The sequence below is a fragment of the Sitophilus oryzae genome, unplaced genomic scaffold (genome assembly GCF_002938485.1).
Source record: "Sitophilus oryzae breed Bouriz unplaced genomic scaffold, Soryzae_2.0 scaffold_1442_pilon_pilon, whole genome shotgun sequence".
Lineage (NCBI taxonomy): Eukaryota > Metazoa > Arthropoda > Insecta > Coleoptera > Curculionidae > Sitophilus > Sitophilus oryzae.
Genome location: NW_022146107.1, coordinates 7,111,390 through 7,128,210, shown reverse-complemented (window position 1 = coordinate 7,128,210; position 16,821 = coordinate 7,111,390). Strand labels below are relative to the sequence as shown.

The following is a 16,821-nucleotide window of genomic DNA, read 5'->3' as shown; positions in this document are numbered from 1 at the left end:
TCTGTGGAGCTGCTCAACTGTGTGAAAGGAGGACAGAAATTGCTGTCCTCCATTCGCGAACTTCAAGTTCCAGTACTTTACGCCCTGGGCTACTTAAGAACGGTTCTGAAAGGAGCTGTGGGCAATAGCCTGGTGCCTCCATATGGCGCGGAACAGTTCTGAACTTTATGACTCAATTGAATGGAGGGAGAGTATCGCGTTCTTGAACAGTTCAGAGCTGCACAACTGCGTGAATGGAGGACAGCATTTGTTATCTGTGGAGCTGCTCAACTGCGTGAAATGCTGTCCTCCATTCGCGAACTTCAAGTTCCAGTGCTTTACGCCCTGGGCTACTCAAGAACGGTTCTGAGTGAGAGTATCGCGTTCTTGAACAGTTCAAAGCTGCACCACTGCGTGAATGGAGGACAGCAAATGAGATAGAGGTATCATTTGGTATCATTTTACCTAGTTTGATTATAGTGTTTGTATCATAATTTCTTAAAAATATCAAGTTAGTGGATTAATAGCAATTGTAGGCATATATTTTATCGAAGAATGCTGATAGGATTAAAATAAGCTTTATATTTTATCTTTTTCTCGGTAATGGTGTGGATCCGGTGGCTGACCTTGAAACGAGTTTTTTGCTGCATATAGTCACAGACACTACGCATGTGCACATCTTCGATGTTGCCAGATTGCAAGTTATTTTTGAATTATTTTCAGTAGAAAACAAATATGTGCTTTTCAGTGTTTTTTTGTCAACATATACCGTATGATCGAAAAAACGGCGTCCAGTTGGCTGGGAAATGACGATTAAGGATATTTCCCATATAAAATGACAACGATCTTCATTTCATAATGATCGCTGACGTTTTTTTTTTCAATCATAGTACGCCGGTATATTATTTATATTATTTTAATATTTCGCACAACACGTGAACGCTTATTATGTATTTTCATAGTCAATAAAATTAAATAGATATAAAACTCTAGATTCTCATAATAAATCTAATTGCTCTAGATTATTATGCTACGTTTAAAAAGTGTTTTATTAAAAATTCGGGAAATTAAAAGTGACGTGTCCAAGTTTTTTCTTTTTTTTTTTAATTTTTATATGCTGTAGCTCCATGTCATCAGATGTCATATTCATAATAAGTTTTTTTAACATTCCATCAAAACTACGGAGGCCTTGTGAGGTTCAAGTTAACGTCTCCTTTCTGCTGCAATGGCTAAACTGGACGGGACCTACTTGTTTACGCGGAATCCGAACCGCGGTCCTCGGCCATATCATGGTCAATGGCCTACCGACTTAGGAAGTGTCTAAATTAACTCTTACTCACGAGATATCCGATCTCATCCGGCCTTGAACCGGCGTGAATGAGTAGTGTGTATCAATAGATTTTACACTTTTCCCTTTTTGGACAACAGCACGATGCAAAGTTTCGAACCGGTCACCCGTCCATCCACTAGCATCGCCTTACGACGCTTAACTTCGGTGTTCTAATGGGAACCGGTGTTTCGACGTAGCTGGGCCGTTGCCCATTATTTATATTAATATTTTAATATTTCGCACAACGTGAACGCTTATTATGTACAATATTTTCATAGTCGATAAAATTAAATAGAAATAAAACTCTAGAAGCTAATTACTCTAGATTATTAATTATTATGCTAGTTTAAAATGTGCTTTATTAAAAATTCCGAAAATTAAAAGGGGTGTGTCCAAGTTTCTTCTTTTTTTTAATTTTTAAATGCTGTAGCTCCAAATCATGTTCATAATAGGTTTTATAACATTCTATTAAAACTATGTATGTCTTCTTTAACGAAGCACTTTTTAAACTAGCATAATAATGAAGAGTGTAAGAGTCAGTTATTTTTCAAATAATATTTTAAACAATAATTAATTAATAATTCTTTAAAAAACCTAAGAACAAGATAAATTATTCGTCTATTTGCGCTGCCTGGTGAAGGTTTAGGGTCTTTTACAGCGGGAAAAAACGCTTATTTAATTTTGAGATAAAGATGTATATGGTGTCAAAATATGGCAAAAAGAGCAAATATATCATCCACATACCTAATCCAACTCTTGTTACTCCCCTAGTTGCCAAGAGTACGGATTAGGTGTAGGATGAAGCTGGTTTTTAGCTTCTACTTCAAACCTGCTTATGAATAAATTGGCCAAGAATAGAGTGTCAGTATAAATGCCCAACCTGTAAATTAAACAGCTGATGATGCTAACATGGTTAGCAATACGCACGTCCAGCATTAAAAGTAAAGTGTTTTGGGATATTGTAGCGAATTAGTGTTTTATTCTGCTGATGTACACCAAACATTCCAACCCCAACTTTATTCTATCAATTAAAATGACTGATAACTATCAACGTCATATATTCTCTCCCTGAACCTAACCTAAACAAAATTAATATTTTTTTATCACTTGTCATTTTTTATATGAAAAAATAAGTTATAATACAAAAATTGGGTTAAAAAATTGGTTAGTTGCGGTTGACTACAAGTTTTTATTAATGACTGACATGAAAATAGTATATTGAAGGTCATATAAATATATGACCTTCAATTAACCTATTGGACATAACTATTATAAGTACATTACCTATATGTACAGAATATTTACATAGGTATTATGGATAGTATGTAGTATATGGATGATGATATCCTACGTTTGTTGGCGAAGTCACGTGAGATCGAGGTGTTATGGGAGTGGGATGATAGGGTGTCTGAGATACTCCAGTATAGCTGCCAAACGGCGGCATGGGAGGTGTAACAGTACCGTTAGCCGCTGCTGGTGGTAGAATGCGAGTATCTCCAAGTAATGATCGTTGATCCAGAAGACGTGATTGATCTGTTAATAAACGACTTTCATCTGTCAGAAGTCGTGTCTGGTCTGATCCTGAAAAACAACATTTAGAGAATATTGTAGATTCGATACAAATTGAAGTATTGAAAAGCCTATGTTAGTTGTAAATAGATGAATATAAATAATATATACCGGGTGCGTCTTAAAACTGACTCACCCCCTATAACTTTTTTATTTTTTCAGATAAATAAACGAGATTTGGTATGTTAGTATATGACTTAAATTAGGATTGATTGGTATATTCAATTGTTTTTGGTCAATTCCTGTTTCACCGGAAATGACTACAACTTTTGATTTTTAAATGGCACCCTCGGTATTTTTTTACTTTAGTCGATAGAAAATGACATTCTGAATAGAATGACATATCATATGTCAACTTTTGACATTCTCACTTAATAAAAAATTGTATTTTAAAATTCGATCTAGAGTGCCATGGCTATCTTAAAAACGCCAATTCTTCATCAAGGAGCCTTGGAAAAATAGATTTGATCGTCTAATGTTTTTAGTGTCTTGTCCTGGCCAGTTAGAAAATGCTTAAACCGTATTTTTAAGAATAAATCAATTTTTTTCAAATGGAACGAGGGTGGCTCATTAGCATATTTGGAAAAAGAATTTTTTTACGAATAATTTGATACCACCAAAGACATCTAAATATAGGTAGACAGAACACTCCATTCATAAAACTCAATTTTTTAGAATCATACATGGTTTGGCACTTTTATGAGAGTTAAAAAGAGATGGGTACATAAATATGACAACACGGTTGAGTTTCGTCTGTCTTTCTGTCATTTCACTCCATCAGTGGCGTGACGGTGGTGTGGTGTTTTTATCAAAATTTTAAAATACTTATTTGTGTATTTTAATTTAAATTTTAATTTGTAATATACGTAGTAATATCGATAATATACAATGTAGGGGCGTTTGCACCAAGTTTTTTAAGCAAAACTTAACACTATGTTTAGCTTATTTTCTTGCACTATGCTTTAATCTAACTTGAATTTATATTTAAATTAAGCGGTCAAATTTCCAGGCTAGTGGTCACTTAACCTATCTTAGACACAAAAATATTGTTTTACGAGGAAGAATTATTGTTATTCCTTTGAGAAAGCTAAAAAATGTATTATGATACCTCTACGTAAGTTCGATGATTACTTTTGATATCCTAGACGTCGATCAGTAGGTATATTCATTGAAAATGGATTTCCTCAAGAATGGATGTAAGGAAAAATCATATTGCCAAGAAATGAACCTCCTTAAGTTTTTAGGACAGAGACTTTTAAACGACACTGTAATATATATCATTATTAATTACCTCGGTTTAATTGAACAAAATCTAGAATATCAAAATGAGAGGTAAGTTGGAATGCTAGTAAATCTAATGTAAGATAAATTAATTATATTTATACTTTGAACCATTGTTCTTTAGTATTTCCAGAAACAACAGCATAACTGCCATAAATCAACAACAATTTTATAGTATATTTGGGTTTCCTGGGATTATAGGGATAGTTGATGGAACACAATGTAAGAAAACATTCACCTGGTAAGTACCTATATATTTTCTTCAATATTTATCAGCACAAGGTTTCTTATACTTTACAGGGGGTATTGATGGAGAGGTATTTAGAAATAGAAAAGCATTATTTACCCCAACATTTAAATTACTGGAAATGCTAGTCTTAAAACTATAGACTTGATTGCTTGTTGGCATGGGTCTGTGCATGAAGCCACCATTTTTGGACATTAAGGACCCGCTTGGGGACTGGTGACTTTTCAAATTAAATCCTGCTTGGTTAGTGGTCCGTATATTTATTTACTGTTAGATCATTTATATAAAATATATTCCTTAAATATTTGAGTAGGTATTCAATTCAGAAATATATTACGAATAAGATGAATTAAAAGAAATTTTTTAAAATTAAATGTGATAATATTCAAAGGGTTCATATACTCTATTAAATTATTTTATTATCTGTTATAAGGTGAGATTGCATATGCATTGAGGGGATATATGCAGAAATACAGCTGAAGAAATGTTTCAGAATTATCGTTATATGGAAACGCCACTTTCCAATATGTGTTTTATGGTATAAAACCAAAATTACAAAATGCAATGTCAGTTATTGTTGCACAACAGTTTGTTAAGAAAAATATTATCTGTTCAATTATAGAACAAAATTTAAAAACTTAATGTATGTACTTAAATTTTTAGATTTTGTTGTTTCAATGTGCTACACAATACAGCCAGAATGATGCCTGAACAAGAGCTGCCGCCGTTAGATGAAATAAATATGGACCAAATTAATAAGAAGAGAAATAATAAATTATTTTGAAAGATTAGGGCAATATTTTTTTTTAACTTATTCTAAACATGTTTTTATGTTGTTATTAAATCTCTTGAGTATTAATTTCTATAAAATATCATTATTAAATGTCTTTTATTCAGAAATAACATATATTACATTTTTTACATTACAATATAAACACTAATTAAAATTATTAAATAAGTTCTCTTTGAGAACTTTACTGTTCTTTTTTTATTTCAATGTCTAACAACCCTTTTTTTCTTTAGCTTATGTTCTTCTCTGTTTTGAATACTACTACTTTGAATTTTGCCCATCTCCATATTACAAAAGAACAGCCTTTTGTCTAGTAAATTAATATCTTCCCTTTTCTTCTGTTTCTTTGTAACCATCAGTTTTGTTTTGAGACTGAAAAAATATCTAAATATATTGAATTCTCTTAAAAGTAATAAAAAATTCAAAAACACAATGAAAGGTTAGTACTTACAATACCAGTACTCCTATTAGTTTTAGACAATCTATCACCATCATGTTTTTTAATCCCACAATGCTCTTCTCATTTTTACATTGATTGAATATATTATTATCTTCCGTTTTTGCTTTTTGTATACGTGGACCTCCACCAGTTAGTCAAAATATATTTCAATAATTGATTTTCTTTTACATAGTATTTATACATACGTTGTAAGCTTTCCATACAAATTAGAAAGCCCAAAAATCCCGTTTTTCTTTGTGACTATGGTTGACCTTTCTTTTAAAGTAAGTCCAATAATATACAATTTAATTATTTCAAAATTATTAAAAAGTATGTTGTTCTTATATTTTTGATAATTTTTTTATATGAATATTTTGTAAATCCATTCTGAGAGTTAAAAATATCAAAAATATTGTTGAAAACTAAATGGAATTTAGAGGCCTCCTAAGAAAACTCTGGGCCAGTTTATGTATCCCTTATAAAATTCTATGTTTTCGGCGAATAAAATGACAATGTTAAAGCAAAGGATAGTAGCAGAAGATTGGATTTTTGTGTGGCAGGTCCTTTTAACATTCTTTCAAAGATATTTTGTACTGGTTCAGCTAAGGAAGCCTAAAAAAAACATATATTATCTCTATTAATGTTATATCTCTATAATATTATTATTAGTCTTTTTTAGACACATCCAAATTCACTAAAGGGTTTTAAAATTTAGACCTGGCCTTGTCATGGAAATTAGAACCTTTCATTAATCGTATTTATGCCACTGTCATATGGATTAGTGTATCATTTACAAAATTAGACCAGAACTAAATTTAAAACTTGTTAACGAATCTTGGGGACAGATTTTGACATAATGGCTGTAGGACTAAATTATTAAATGGCTGATAACTTAACATTATTATAGTTCCCCTCCGCCCGCCACTCAAATATATACATATAATAATAGTGTCCAAGATAATAATTACAAGCACTGGGATCTCAGAAACAGTAAGAGATACAGCTTCAATTATTAGAAATTGCTTTTGGCGATTTTTACTTGATTTTTATATTTTTTTGGATCCTCACATATATTACTTTACTTTGACTTATAACCATTATGTTTTTAAAATGTCACCCTGCATATCTATATTCATACCTGAATGGTCAATTCAGTTGATACACTTATCAAAGATTTTTCTTTTAAGTAATCAATTAACTGATGCATTGATATTATTTTATTTTTCAATCTTCTAAGACCTATTTGTAAAGTATGTATTTTTCATTTTCTTTGTTTCCAAATTTTTACAAGACTTAAATTTCTACATAATATCATTATAATGCCTCATTAACATACTTCTTTCTGAAATTAAAATAACTTATGCACAATTTTACTTAAGATACAGGGTGGCGCCTCTTAAATGCTACCAAGGAGAAAGAGTTTGTATTGAAATTAAATTTTGGGAGTATATGTAGGTTAATTTAGAGCATTTAAACATATAAATGTGATAAAATATGTGTTTTTTTAAAATATGGAGTTCTACAGGGTGTCGCCAAAAAAGTTACACAACAAAGTTTTGTTTTTTGGAATGGGACACCTTATATATTATTTGATTTTCGGATTCTATGAGAAAAATAAAGGTGAATTTCATTATTGGACTAAAATGTAATTTTATTCCCTTTTATTTGAAATGAACACAGCAAGTTCCCTTTTATTTGAACACCCAGAATACTATTCCGATCTTTTAATTGCAGTGTGCATTCATCAATTAATAGAATGCTTAAGGTCAAATTTTAATTTGGTTAAATATACAATGAGTAAATTTCCATCTAGGTAGCTGTTATTGAAATTTAAAGTTTATTCATTATTTTCACCAAATGTGAAATATGACAAGCCTTACATTTTAGACATATGCTTCTTTAACAAAACTCACTTTTATTTCTTTCCTAGAATCCGAAAATCAATTAATATATAGGTGTTCCATTACAAAAAAAAACTTTGATGCATAACTTTGGGGACACCGCGCAGAACTCTTGATATTTCTATAAAATGCTTTCCATTATCCTACATATGCTCCCAAAATTACATTAACGATAAAAACCACCGTTCTCTTTGGAGCCTCCGCGTCGTAGGAGAGGCACCACCTTGTATATAATGTAGAGGTAATTTTTACCTTTTTCTGATACTTTGACGACTTTCTTGAGATAATAAATATCCAACTATTGAGAGATCAGAAGATGAGGATTGTCTTACTATGCTGTAAACAAACAAAAAAACATTAATAATTAATTTTTCAATAAAACCTATTTTCGTTTTTAATTTTTTCCTAAATACTAATAATTTCCTTCTATAGTATTAAATTTATCATTAAGCGAGAATATTTTCTAGTGCAAAACAGAAGCTCACTCATAGAAAATATATGTAAACAAAAACCAACACTATGGCAAAAATTATGTAGTTTATGATCTTATAATGTGGAAGATAATTCCAAATAACATATCCTTGACAAAACATATAAAATAAAAGATAGCTATGTTAATTATACAGGATTTCTGGATATTCGACCGATAAAGCTTGACAATGAGAAGCAACAAGTCTCGTATTTTTATAAAAATTAAGATAGGAGGTAAACCCATAAAGTGCTTAATTAATAAGATACAAAGTGATATTAGTAATGTTATATTACGTTATATTGTTCTATTAAATATTATAACAGCTTCCTTGAAATCTATTACTGCTAATGACATAAACAAAGTGTCCCCTTTTCTGCAAGAAAGATAGAGATGTCAATTTTTAAATAATTAAGACGGCAAACAAAAGCAGAAAAAATGTTATTTTGAAAAAGCTCAATGTGTCAAAGTATCCCGTCTACTATAGTTACGTCAAAAGTATGATTAAGAATGTATTTAGATTTTTTACCGCAAAAATTGTGTCTACGAAATTTCGCGTCTCAATTTTTTAAAGAAATACCTGGATATGTCAAAATTAAACTTACTATTGTGACACCCTGTATGTTAAAAAGTAAATACTTCGCAAGAGGGTGTACACCTGTATTCAATAAGGCACAGTACACTACTTGACAATAATAGTTATAATGAGAGTATTTCATTTAAAATATATTACATACTAGTTGAAGCCTGGCGCATCCGCCACGACATCAGGAAAAAAAAATACTTATTATTTTTTTTAATTAAATGAAAAATAAAAAATCCGGCGATGAGCCAATTAGCTATCTTTTAGTAAAAAAAGCAACTTTCTAGAGCAAGTCGTTACTTCAGTAGAGACGACACAGATAAACATTAGCATTTTATATTATTATTATATTATATATATTACTTTGTTATGAATACAGCTATATTCCCATTCTGTTAAAAATACAAGAGCTTTTAAGCCTTGTCAGTCAAACATCCAGAATACACTTACAAAGAGCACATACTGGTTAATTCCAACTTCTTTTTCCAATGCCGTTTCTGTTGTTTTGAGGGAAGGGCTTCTTGAGAAGGGCTAGTTTATCTTGTATGATTTTAGGCAAAATCCTGTGAATTTTAATTAATTATCAATATTAAAATACATGTATAAAATGTATCAATGTTCTTACAAATTTGAGGGGCCAGCCAAACTGCCAATCGCGGGACTAGGTAGGGACCTTCTCTAGTCCCTCAGCTGGTCTGGAGGTTCATTTACCTAAAACATTTTTTGGGTGGCGGTACAAACTAGAAGAAAACCTAGAGTAAATACTAATATTAGTACAATACTTATTTATTAACTGTTAAAATGTATTTGACTGCTTTTTACCTGTATGATAAAGCCCCAGCAAAAATGGTACTATCTATTTGAGGCTCAGAATTTGGTCTTATTTGCCTTCGATCAGTTAATTCGGCGATCATAATATTGCTCTTATCAAAATCATCAGAACAAATTTGGACACACGTTAGTTTGATTTTTCAAATTCAAGAGTGAAATCGATCATTGTCTAAGCTCAGTATTTATAGGAACGCTACAAAAGTACTATTGGTTACATATGCAACACATACATATTAAGTATTATAAATCTATTTAATAATATATGTAAAATAATAAAAATATGCGGTAAAAAAAAGGAAAATTAACCTAAAGGAAAATTTTTCCAAGGTTTATTTTCCTCTATTTAAAACACCAGATATGTACTCGCCTGTGAATTGTGTGTGTGTGGGTGTTTAGGTAAGTGTGGGTAAAAGTGTAAAGGGTTCCAAAACTAAAAAAAAATATCATAAATGAAAGAGTAAAGAATTATCATAAGTAAGGCTTATCATTATCATTCAAAACAATGCATATTTTTAAGTACTGAAGCATCATTATAATTTTATTTAATTTATTAACTTTTTAATTTGAATTTTGAATACCTATATCTAAACCTTACCTATTAGGTAATTACTTATAGAATTTTTTATAATAAATAAATAATAGATCTATCATATGTGTTACGGCTAATATCTAAAACCTGCTAATGTTAACTAGAGTTCAATAAAATTAATATTTAGATTGCAAAAACAGTTTTCTTTCAACATTGGGGGAGAAATGTGGAAATTATCTAGCCAAAGTCTGAAGTAATTATAAAAATTAAATGTCTTTAGTTGAACATTAGCTAATTTTGTCATACTAATTTAGCATACTAAGCACTGCTTTAGCCATAATAAGGTACATAGTTAATATAGAATATAACTGAATAATTTTGATGTTCAAATCGTGTTCAAATTTCAGGTATTAACTACCTATAACAGCAACAGCTGTTTTATTTCAGCAGATATTAGCCATAACATACACAATTTTTAAGATATTTATAGCGGTTTCGAATGTTAGTTGGCACTTAGATATATAATATAAAAAAGTTTTTAAATGTTAAGTTGAGAACAGCCAGTATTACCCCTGAGCATTTTTTACCACCAACTGTAACAGCAAAATGGACAAATACATAAAATAATTGACTTAAAACGTAGATCGGTTTTGCCAAGGTTTTGCCTGAGGTCTAACTAAGGATAAGTCTAATTTCACAATCAAAAACGCCAGCAAATAAGAAAATATACGTATTTTTGTAATAATCTACTTATAACTAAAAGTACTTAGATACGCTACTGTAAAGGCATTGCTAAAGGTAAAAAAATGTAATAACACTTACCGTCCAAATATCAATCAGGAGTTAGAATAGTCCACCTTTAACAAACTATGCACTGGCGAACCATTGTAGATAGTTAAAAACTACTTTAAATAGTTTTCTTTGCAATAAACACTAATAATTATTCGAAAGTTGTCCGAAATCCACAAACACTTCCAACGGTCGCAGAAAACTCGCAACAATGCTCCGTTGGACAAAAGTTGAATGAATACGTCAAATGTCAGCGTAATTTCTACAGATTCCGACAATTCGTAGTAAAAATTAATCCGTAGCGATGCCGGATTGTCTTAGTAATTTCCTAATATATTTTAATAGTAATTTTAATATAATTTAATTAGAAAACTAATAATAATTTCAAAGGTATAATCCTAGTATAATTAATGTATTATAATTAAAATTATATATCTACACAAATATTTAGTCTAATGACCTTGTAATGACAATAGCATTTAGAACTCAAACCGTAATCAGCCGAAATCTACCACCGGTCACTTAAAATTGGCATCATCGATTTTTGTGCAACACGGTTCCTGATCGCGGTAAAATGTAAATTGTTTCGTCTCCTTTTATTTAGATGTCTTTGGATACCACACACTTGGTATTTCAAGTCAAATTTTCGTTACGAACCGCAAGTTATAATTTCAAATAAACCATATGCGAAAATGTCAAAAGTTGACATATGAAGTCATTCTATTAAAAATGTAAATCCATTTAATAATAAAAAGTTGTAGTCATTTCCGGTGAAACCGGAAGTGACCGAAAACAATTGAATACGTCAATCAATCCTAATTTATGTCATATACTAACATACCAAATCTCGTTTATTTAACTAAAAAAAAATAAAAAAAAGTTATAGGGGTGAGCCACTTTTGAGACGCACCCGGTATACGAGGATTGTTTTTTATATTTTGCATATAGAAACATAGGCGCTGTCAACATGTATCAAATGTCAAAATTAACTGCCCAGCAACAATTTTATGTTCTATATAACATTTCCAGAGCAAATTTTATAGAGCAATGTTTGATGATGCAACGACGAATAATCCTCCAAGGCAATGCAAGTCCCCACACAGCTCGAAAAACAATTTAGTTTTTAAAGCAAGAAAACATCCAATTGTTGGACCATCCTCCATACAGTCCTGACCTAAGTCCTAACGACTTTTTTACTTTTCCAGAAATTAAGAATGAACTGCGTGGTCAAAAGTTCCAGTACCCAGAAAATGCAGTCAGCGCCTTCAAAAATGCTATTTTGAAGGTACCAGCAAGCGAGTGGAATAACTGCTTTCAGAAATGGTTCCAGCGCAGCGTGGATAATACTTCGAAAAACAATATGGTTTAAAAGTTATTTACTGTTTTTTCTACCTCAACCCTCGTAATAGAAAATATGTAAATATTTACCTGTTAAGTGATCGTTGTTGCCTAAGATTCTATTGGTTGTATGGTCGGATAGTAATCTGCCACTTGTTTCAGGTATGAGCCGGGTGTCGCCAATTCGGCTTGTCAGTTCTCCTGTTAGTAATCGACTTTGATCCAAAAGCCTATGATTTGGTTGTAGTGTATGATCAGTAAGTAATCTAAAAATGAAATGTTTGAATAATTCATGGACAATACAGTCTGTTCAATTTTCCTGGTTGCTACCCAATTAATAAATTTCGCAATTAATGAGACAATAATAATTACAAACAAATCTTATTATATTTAACTGCATTTATTGTTTTTTATAAGTATTCTCTAAAATACACATAAAGTTTGCAAAAAAAAACACGAAAAAGGCGTTTGATGCGTCACGCATCCGTGCTATGACCAAAAAACATGTTTTGTATTAAGCATTTTTTTTCTTAATTTCTTTTTGTTCTACCCATTATTATATTCTATGGCAACCATTAAATAAAAAAAAAAAGAAATGAGAGTTAAATAATAGTTGTATAACAGTGACAGTTGTCTCCATTTTAATTTGCAGAAATTGTAGTTTCTCTAATGCAATATTAATAATAGCCTTTCCACATACTCTGCAAGCCACCATGACTGGAAGCTAACTCGTAAGAGATGCAAAATGATGACAAATATGAAAACTATATTATAAATTATTTTATTCAAAAAAATAATTATATTATTATATTGATTATTTAATTAATTACTTAGTTTGCCAATTTTTGCTTAACCTGCATTGATTTTCATTGCACGACATTTTCATTAGTCCTTTTTATTCAAAGCTTATAACCAAATATTTTAAAACAAAGGATTCTATCCCGAAAGGTCAATTATTTAACTAGCTTGCTAACTTAAATTGAAGAGAAACTAACCCATTTAATTTAATAAGTAACCAATAAGTCCTAGTAAATATTATGTGCCATGTAGTTCCAAAATATTAAATCTTAGAAAATAGATTTTTTGATTAATTATTATTATTTTATTTTTTAATGAAAACAATTAATGCACTTGTTAATATGCTAATATCAACACAAAATATAGTACCTCGTATTTGCTATCGGATGTAAAGGGTGACTCCTAAGACTTAAATCCACGCTGTGTCGTCCTGGTGGCGTTAAGTCTAACGAAACTACCCTCATTAGATCGTATGGTGGGGGTGGGGGAGTATAATTTAAACGCAAATCTACTCTATCGACTTCTGGATATAAATGATGGTAACGATTGATGTTTGAGTAGTTGTGAAAACTCCTTGCTGACATATCTAAACCCTAAGACACACATTAAAAAATAAATTTGGATAAACACGCTGTATCTTAAATTAAATCAGAATAAGAGTTAAAACACAGATTAATATTGTGGTTAAAATGTACCAAAATACTCTGGTATAGGCTTGGTGCATTTCAACCGACGTTTTAAAATTCCGACAGCAGCGCTCGGTACGGCAGGAATCAGAACTGTCCGGCTAACTTTATTACACACCGTCCAGGTTACCATGATTTGCAATGTACATGTACGTTGTTGCATGTACGCACTGAATCATTATTTAAATCATATAATAAGTCATAATATATATCATATAGATAGTCATAATATATCGTCATTAGTTTTTACTACCGCAGTTATTAAAACTATAAAATTCTCAGGTACCAAGTTTGTGTGTTTCGGGTAGTAAAAATTAAGTGAAAAAGAAACCAGACTAGACGACGCGTTGTGTTGTGTTGTGACAATTTCAAAAGATAATAAAATTATAATATAATCAAGTAATTGTCCGGCCAAATTATCGTCGGTAGTGCCAGTTACGATTCTTGTTTTTATGAAAGGTAAATTGTGCATCTGGTTCGTTCAAATGAACGAATCGTAGGAGTCGATTCAATATGAGAAATTGAATCGTGTGATTCGATTCACTAAAAAGAATAGTGATATCCATCACTACACAGTTATATTCCATCTAGCAAAATCGGTGCGTAAAGCTATGTAATAACGTAGGTGAAGCAGCCCGCATGTTATTACTAATTTAAAAAGATTTACCTTTTTTTAATTTTTCTCGAATTGCACTTACTAATAATATTCAAATAATATTATAACAAATTTAACTCGTGTATTTGTATAACTCGGTTGTTTACGGGATTCTCCCATGGTGGCAGCACGCGGAGAATGCACCAAGCCTATAAAAAAGCACGTGACTTACCTGCAGCTCGGACGAGTTGAGAACTAACGGCTCAAAGTTTCTATCCGGTCTAAAATCGGTTTCTACCGTTGTTCGATTCTCCAAAGTGTCTATGAGATCATAACTCTTATTCCTAAATTCTAAATCAGAACCAGTGTCGTAGGCTCCGCGTTGACGAAGTAACTCAGTCTCTATATTATTTTCATAATTCTTCAGTCTGAAAAAATATGGTAATCTCAAAACGATTTCCGATGCACGTGATCAACTTTGAGTGACAAGCGATGGCGACAGCGCTGCCAGATTGTGATGGATTTATCAGATGAATCTTAATTTAAAAGTGACAAACAATATATTAATTATATCATTTTTTTCAAGATTTTTACGGTTTATATTTATATATAAATTTAATAACTAATATTTTAGTAATTAATTGATTTATATGTTTTATAGCTTATTTTACTTATTACGTATTGGCAAAAACTAGTCCATTATGAAGATTATTCTAAGTGTTATTATGGGTTATTTATTTATTGATGTACATCTTACAACGCCATAAGTGGTAATAACAAGTAAGAGGGTGTTATTAATTCACAAACTAATAATCACAGAATTTAATAAAAACTAACGTAGAAATAACTTTGAAAGTGGTGCAATGTGCTTATTAATCAAACTTACTTCTCTGACTGCAGTCAAGGGTAATAAAGGATATTTATTGTCACGTTCTCATTCAAAATAGTTTATCAGGGAAACTACAAGCTCTTTGCTTCGACTATTTAAATGCTTCGGCATATTTTCAACACACAATTGCAAGAAATGCAATACAAAAACTCGAAAATTTAGTTCTTAAAAGAACTGTTTGTGCTTTTAAAGTATTTTTTTAAAAGACTATGAAAATAGGCAAAAAAATGAGAATTACCCACAAAGATTCAACAACACGATATTATAGAAAATAATGACTGACATTAGGATAATTATTGTCAAATAATAAACGACAACCTTGCTGAAAACGGCGCAATGTGACTAACATAGCGATAATAAAATTCGGTTTAAACTAATTTTTGCAGCTTTAATCTAAATAAAATATGTTACAATCATTTGCTCTATAAAAGTTAAATAAAGAGCTGCTCGGTATCCTAAATTATACAACAAATTTATTAATTATTAACATTTTTGTCAATATTTCATTTAGTCAGGTTTATAGATTTTAGTGTCAATGTCTATATGATTGATGACGTGCATCGGAAAATGTTTTGCGATTACAATAGTTATAATTTCATTTCATCACTGTTTTTCAACAAGTTTTCTCATTTTAGTGTCATTTGTGCGTTCTAAAATTCAATAAAGCATTTAAGAGGATATTTTGTTTCCTTGAACGTAAGAAAAATACATGAAAATAATAGAAGTCTTAGTATAAATGCTTACAAAAATATGACCGCCGTAAAATATACACAGCTGCAAAACAAACATATTACGAAGGTAGCTTGTATGGAATACATGTTTTTAGCATATCTTTATCTAAATAATCAATTTTCATATAATTTTATGCTACCTTATTTTTTGCATTTTTATCTCAACTTTATAAAAAATAATCAAAATTTAACATTTGAAATTTACAATAATGGAAAGTATTACATACAGGGTGGTGCCTCTCAAACGCCGCGGAGGCTCCAAGGAGAACGACAGTTTGTATTGAAATTAAATTTTGTGAGCATATGTAGGTTAATTCAGAGCACTTTTTAAAAATATAGAGAGTTCTACGGGTGTCCCCAAAAAAAGTTACATATCAAAGTTGTGTTTTTTGTAATGGAACACCCTATATATTAATTGATTTTCGGATTCTGGGAGAAAAATAAAGGTGAGTTTTATAAGAGAATTATATGACTAAAATGTAAGGTTTTTAACATATTTAACATTTTCTAGAAATAAAGAACACTTTTTAAATTACAATAAAAGCTACCTAAATTGGAATTTACCCGATATAGTCTATATGTAGTTAAATTAACTATTGTACTTTAAATCAAATTAAAACTTGATCCAAAAAGTTATACAAGATGAGACAAAATTAATACTGAACATTGGTCACCTTTTAAAGCATGTTACTCTTTTATTTTAAATGGACCCAGTATATTACTCCGATATTCAATGGAGAATTCATGTCTCTTCAAAATACTATTAAGGTTGCCTACCCCTCAAACAAAGATTTTCATTGATATTTTCATTTACATGATTTGATCTGGGTAGATCTTTATTATTTGATAAAATCTAGATGGCTGTGATATGTCTGACGTTACTTCAACATATCTGTCTAATTAGTCCAACTTTAACAACTAGTTATCATTGTGTGTCAGTTAAAACAAAAAATTTTCTCAGAAATTTGCTGAAAATGCAAACTTATCCTACATCAGAGAGAATTGATATGATTCTATTAGTTGGTGAATGCTTGGTGATGAGTGTTC

The 16,821-nt window shown here is 30.8% G+C and overlaps 1 protein-coding gene and 2 long non-coding RNA genes across 9 annotated transcripts in view; 1 reads left to right on the top strand and 2 right to left on the bottom strand.

Moving 5' to 3' along the window:
• Nucleotides 1-2,478: 2,478 nt before the first annotated feature.
• Nucleotides 2,479-16,821, bottom strand: part of LOC115877185 — a 36,311-nt gene continuing 21,968 nt past the window's right edge. For both annotated transcript variants that reach the window (XM_030893346.1, XM_030893345.1), the window contains exons 13-16: nt 14,387-14,582; nt 13,243-13,466; nt 12,166-12,341; nt 2,479-2,890 (exon numbers count right to left, since the gene is read on the bottom strand). In XM_030893346.1, the coding sequence (XP_030749206.1) occupies nt 2,622-2,890; nt 12,166-12,341; nt 13,243-13,466; nt 14,387-14,582 (865 nt within the window). In that variant the 3' untranslated portion in view covers nt 2,479-2,621. The remainder of the gene's footprint in view (nt 2,891-12,165; nt 12,342-13,242; nt 13,467-14,386; nt 14,583-16,821) is intronic.
• Nucleotides 3,719-5,565, top strand: LOC115877188. 2 transcript variants are annotated; one of them, XR_004049305.1, is made up of 5 exons: nt 3,719-4,210; nt 4,293-4,400; nt 4,460-4,656; nt 4,840-4,993; nt 5,070-5,565. It is a non-coding gene; the product is annotated as an uncharacterized LOC115877188 (long non-coding RNA). The 2 variants fall into 2 exon arrangements; XR_004049304.1 differs by having other exon boundaries at nt 3,722-4,210; nt 4,460-4,649; nt 5,070-5,194.
• Nucleotides 5,279-11,060, bottom strand: LOC115877186. 5 transcript variants are annotated; one of them, XR_004049301.1, is made up of 9 exons: nt 10,771-11,060; nt 9,411-9,612; nt 9,214-9,340; nt 9,039-9,151; nt 7,789-7,872; nt 6,774-6,977; nt 5,842-6,247; nt 5,648-5,777; nt 5,279-5,568 (listed from the first exon to the last, which is right to left on the bottom strand). It is a non-coding gene; the product is annotated as an uncharacterized LOC115877186 (long non-coding RNA). The 5 variants fall into 5 exon arrangements; XR_004049303.1 differs by having other exon boundaries at nt 5,648-6,247; nt 8,952-9,151; XR_004049299.1 differs by having other exon boundaries at nt 5,648-6,247.